This window comes from Octopus bimaculoides, chromosome 28 (assembly GCF_001194135.2).
Source record: "Octopus bimaculoides isolate UCB-OBI-ISO-001 chromosome 28, ASM119413v2, whole genome shotgun sequence".
Taxonomy (NCBI): domain Eukaryota; kingdom Metazoa; phylum Mollusca; class Cephalopoda; order Octopoda; family Octopodidae; genus Octopus; species Octopus bimaculoides.
In genome coordinates this window covers 8,684,826-8,690,871 of record NC_069008.1, presented here as the reverse complement: position 1 = coordinate 8,690,871, position 6,046 = coordinate 8,684,826, and the positions used below count along the sequence as shown (strand labels likewise).

Genomic DNA, 6,046 nt, shown 5'->3' with positions numbered 1-6,046 from the left:
TATATATATATATATATATATATGTTAGGTGCAGGAGTGGCTGTGTGATAAGTTGCTTGCTTACCAGCCACATGGATCCGGGTTCAGTCCCACTGTGTGGCACCTTGGGCAAGTGTCTTTTATTATAGCCTCGGGCCGACCAAAGCCTTGTTAGTGGATTTGGTAGATGGAAACTGAAAGAAGCCCGTCTTATATATATGTGTGTGTACGTGTGTGTGTGTGCGTGTGTGTCTGTGTTTGTCCGCACAACATTGCTTGAGAACCGATGCTGGTTTATTTACGTCTCCAGGATGGCAGTTAGAAGTGGGTGTATTTTGGAGATTGTTTTCAGGAATGGTGGAGGTAAAATTGTCAGAGGAGAGGTTAGAGAAGGGGGTAGAAAGATCCAGACTGTTAGTATTATTAATGTTATTATTACTATTATTTTTATTATTATTGTTGTTGTTGTTGTTAATTGACTATTTGTAAGAGTGGTAGAAGTTGTGGTGGTGTTCCGAGTAGTGCTAATAGGATGGGTTGGGTTGTGGTTGTGGTCTAATGAAAGGGTTTCCATGCTGGAGCTGTGTACATGTTGAGCATTCGTGTATCTAGAGTTGTATCTATGTGAGTTTTGATATATATATATATATATATATATATATATATATATATATACACACACACACATATACATGTATGTATATGTACACATACATACATATTTATACATACACATACATACATATTTATACATACACATATACATACATGTGCATGGGCGCATATGCATATGCTTCTGCCTCTAAAGCTCTGTGTGACTGTCAGAGATTGTGATGTAGGGCAGTAAACTTGTGTGTGTGTGGGGGGGGCAGTTTGGGCAGGTTAAGTATGACGTCTTCCTCTTCCCCTCCCCACCTTCATCTTAATATCTCTCTGTAGCACCAGGTACCAGTGAAGTTTCAAGCACTAGGGTGATTTGATTAATATTCTCATAAAACAACCAAGATATTTACTTAATGTCATTAATAAAAGATAAAAAAAATAAAAGATAAAAGAATAAATTGCTTATATTTCTACAATACACAAAATATTAAAAAAAAAAATTTTATACAATTCCTAATAATATTTAATTATAAGAATCATTTGGGTTTTTTTTAGGAATTAAAAGGGTCCATGGGGGAAAAAATGGATGAGAAGCACTGATTTAAAAGAAACATAAGCACAGACAGTTGATAAGCCAGAGAAAGATTGATATATATATACTTGTGAAAAGTGTATTCTGTTGTTGCCAGGATATTGGAATGTAGTTTTGCTATTTCAAAACGTGTTGTAGTTGGCTTGATAAGAGGTGAGAGAGAGAGAGAGAGAGAGATGGAGGTGGGGAGAAGGAGGGGAGAGTAAGATGGGGGAGAAAGAGTAGAGGAGAGAAAGAGAGAGACATGCATACACAGTGATATTCAGTTACCTTTTGGAGAAAGTGTTGGTGACCCTGAAAAAGTTGACTATGAATATCTTGGTATATATGAGAATGAGATAATATTTTAGAAAGAAATGTGGAAAAGAACTGTGATAAATATGAATTTAACCATCTGTCTGGCCATTTTTCTCCACCCACTATTCTTGGGAGAATCATGAGTGTGGAGTCCTCAGATATCTCCTCCATAACATCCTATCCAAAAGCAACCATCATTAGATGTTCTGGCTGGGTTCCCAAGATATTATAGATATTATCCCACCATCTTGTTCTTGGTCTTCTGCCTGTTGGTTCAGCTTGAAGGATCTATCTTGCAGTTCTTTCTTGCAACATATTAACCCCATGATCGTAGTATCGTGGCTGTGTCCTTTTAATGCGGAGAAGTATGGCTTGACCTGGAGACACTCCCTAATCTCCAAGCTACACATCAAGTAATGTTTCTCCATAGATCCTTAAGAGCAGTGTTACTCAAACAGGGTCCATATGGCCCTTGGGAGTCCATAGAAGATTTTGTTGCTAAAATTTATCTGAAATAAATTGTTTATATTTTTACAAAATACTAAATATTTAAACATTTTTTCTTTATACAATTCCTAATAATATTTAATTATAAAAATATAATAATAGGAGTTTTTAGACATCAAATGATTATGAGGGTCCCCTTGCCTTGAGTAAAATAGGAATGAAAGGGGTCGATAGGCAAAAAAACGGTTGAGAACCACTGCTTTAGAGGAACCTCTTTATTTTCTTTTACTTGTTTCAATCATTTGACTGTGGCCATGCTGAAGCACTACCTGTAGTTGAACAAATTGACCCCAGAATTTATTCTTTGTAAACCTGTTACTTATTTTATCAGTCTCTTTTGCTGAACCACTAAGTTACGGTGACATAAACACACCAACAGCAGTTGTGAAGCAATGGTGGGGAGACAAACACAGATACAAGCTTCTTTCAGTTTCCATCTACCAAATCCACTCACAAGGCTTTGGTTGGCTCAAGGTTATAGTAGAAGACACACATCCAAGATGCCACGCAGTGGGATTGAACCCGGAACCATGTGGTTGGGAAGCAAGCTTCTTACCACACAGCCACTCCCATGCCTTATTTAACAATGTTAAAAATGTTATTGAAGAGCAAACTGTATTCCAGAGCCTTGACCATAGCCATCAATAGCCGGGGTGTAGCAGTGATACTCTCTAGTGCTGAGGATTTTGATAGAAGGCTATGAAACATTCTGGCACAGCCATTTTGGCATTGCTGATTCAATACTTATTTTCACATCAGACATTTTAATGTCCCTCTTGTTCTCTTTTCCTCCCTCTCTCTTTTTCTATCCATCCCTCTGTCTCTCGCCTTCCCTTGCATTCTGTTCTCTCTTTTCCCTCCTTCTCTCTCTCTCTTCCTATCTTTCCCCCTCTCCTCCTCCCTCCCTTCCATCTCTCCCACCCCAACTCCCATTCTCTCCACTCTCCCTCCCCCCTCTCGTTTCCTCTCTGTCCTCCCCACCACACATACACACCTACATACAGACAGAGGCAGAAAGGCAATTTTGCAGATAAAGAAATTAAATATAACAGCTTGGGTTTGATAGACAAAACATGTATATACGTACACATGCAAGCAGAAAGAAAGCAGAGACTGAAGATTTTCAGATGATGACTATTTCAAGTATAAATTCATTGATATTTATGTATCAATTGATCAAACTTACCCAGAATGCAATGGGGAGGAAGTATGATGTTATATGCCATTGGAATCTAAGTTCAAATCATCTGAGTGCTTCTAAGTGTTTTCCATCCTGAGGACCTCTGGATCTCATCTGTTGACTATATATATATATATATATATATATATATATAGGGTGTCCATAAGCTACTTTTGCAATTTGAAAAATTCAAAAGAAAATGAAAAATAAGGATAACTTAGCAGAGTTTATTGGAAAACAGAGGCAGAGAAATCCAGTTTTATTAGAGACATCAGAACACTTCAGCTTGGGCTCCATTGGTTGCACATAACACATCTAGACGATAAATTATGGAAGTTGTAAAGATAATTTATGAACATCCTGTATATTTTATACAAAGTATCCATAAATTACCTTTTCAATTTGAAAAATTCAGAAGAAAATGAAAAATAAAGATAACTTAGAGTTTCTTGGAAAACAGAGGCAAAGAAATCAATTTTTATTAGAAACATCAGAACACTTCCTTATTTTTCATTTTTTTTTTCTGAATATTTCAAATTGTAAAGATAATTTATGGACATAATAATAATAATAATAATGATAATAATAATAACAATATTTAGATGCAGTGTTTCTTCTTGACTAATTACTTTTGCATCTTCTTATGCAGGGATGCGTGTGTTTATGCATGGTGCTGCTGCAACTCCTGTGAGATTGGTGAATGCATTGGCTGAATATGGCAAGAAGGCAAACCTGAAGGATGTTGAAGTGATCCATATTCACACAGAGGGACCTGGGACCTATGCAAAGCCAGAGTATGAAGGTAAGCAGATCAGTTTTTCTTTTCCTTCTTGTTTCCTACAACTGTTTTGTGTGATTCTTCTCCCAGCTTCATTTGTTACTGAGGTTTGCAAGGAGGGGACCTTTGTATTTTCGTGTATGTGTCTATGTGGAGGCACATGACTTAGGGTGTTGGACTCACAATTGCAAGATTGTGGTTTCGATTCCTGGACCAGGCGATGCATTGTGTTGAGCAAAAACACTTCATTTCACATTGCTCCAGTCCACTCAGCTGTGAAAATGAGTTTAGCCTGGAGAGGGATGGGCTCCATCAGGCTTTCTCACTCTCCAAGGGGTTAAGGGGCTTGTCATTATATGTGTTTATGTAGGGACAAGAGATATTACATCCATAAAGGGACGTTGGAAAGGAGTGCTAAAGGTGGTACATTTGAAAGTGAGCCAACAAACCCCACATACCATATCTATGAACATGTATACAGGTGTATATAAAGTTTGAGGTTATAGAAGTAAAATAATAAATAATAATGTGGGGGAGCTTCTAACAATGCAAAAACAGAAGATTAAGAAACCTTTATATATTTCAGGCTCAAGGGCTCATCATCAGAAGTGACGGCCATATTGCTTTCAAATTTTGGCACAAGGCCAGCAAGTTCAAGGGAAGGGATAAATTGATAACATCGACCCCAGTACTCATCTGGTACTTATTTTATCAGCCCCAAAAGGATGAAAAGCACAGTTGGCCTTGGTGGAATTTGAACTCAGAATGTAAAAGTATACTAAATGCCATTAAACATTTTGCCTGGCATGCTAGAGATTTTGCCAGTTTACTGCCTCAAAATTTGGGGTGGGGCTAGTTGATCACATCAACCCCAGTGCCCAACTGGTACTTCTTTTATCAAGGACAAAAGGTAAAGCTTGCTGTAGCAGAATTTGATCTCAGAACATAAAGATGGACAAAATATCGCTAAGCACTGACTGCTACCATGGCTCCTACTATTGGCGGGAATTATAAGTTTACTTTCCATTTCTAACACCGTCCTTCACCAGCGAGACATCTTTCTCAAATACGATCAACAAACATTTATTCCCTACAAACTGAGTTTTTTGAAAATCTTTTCGTAAATCTTGAGATTAACACCCACACCATTACCTACCTAACCCTAACCCTAACAAACCCTAACCCTAACACTGTAGTGAAAATCGTACGGGTGTTAATCTGAAAATTTAACAATCTTTTTTAAATCACTTTTACTTACTAACATTTTTTTTATTTACCTAACCCTAACAAACCCTAACAAAGAGATGGGCACAAACCTCCCGTCGCTACACTGATTCTGCAGAACAGGGTTGAGTGTGAAAACCAAATTTAAAGTGTAAATATATATGTTTTTGAATGCACACTCATACATACAAATATCTGTCATTTTCTTCCAAATACGATCGACAGTCAAACATTTATTCCTTACAAACTGAATCTTTTAAATATCTTTCTTAAAACGCATTTACTTACTATCATATATGGACACAGAATGCACATTAATACACACATACATACAAATACCTGTCATTTTTTTTATTTAGTGTGTGTGTGTGTGTGTGTGTTGCCCATCTTAATATATAATGCTGAAGTTCTGTATGTGTGTAAAGCCTTTTCAAAAGTTTATAGAAATCCACATTTTCTGCTTTTTCGTCCTAACCCTGTAGTGAAAGTCGTGCCGGTGTTAATCTGAAAATTTAACAATCTTTTTTAAAACAACTTTACTTACTAGCATTTTTTTATTTAGGGTGTATGTGTGTTGCCCATATATATATACACTTAAGACTTAGTTGTGGGTTGGGAGTTTGATCTGCAGAGGTCATTATTATTATTATTATTATTATTATTATTATAAATTTTTCCCACAAGGGTGGCTTGGGGCAGGTGGAGAATAGTCGATTATATCGACCCCTGTGTCCAACTGGTACTTATTTTTTAGATCCCGAAAGGATGAAAGGCAAAGTCAACTTCGGCGGAGTGAACTTCATTACAAATGTGGGTAATTTTTCAGATTAACACTCACACGATTTTCACTAGGGTGTTAGGGTTACGGTTTTGGGGTCAGGGTTAT

General features: G+C 37.0%; 1 protein-coding gene across 1 annotated transcript in view; it reads left to right on the top strand.

The window, feature by feature from the left end:
* LOC106872324 (4-hydroxybutyrate coenzyme A transferase) overlaps positions 1 to 6,046 on the top strand; it is a 65,342-nt gene that overhangs the window by 42,492 nt on the left and 16,804 nt on the right. Inside the window, exon 2 of the mRNA XM_014919270.2 lies at positions 3,808 to 3,960. Within this exon, the coding sequence (XP_014774756.1) occupies positions 3,808 to 3,960 (153 nt within the window). The remainder of the gene's footprint in view (positions 1 to 3,807; positions 3,961 to 6,046) is intronic.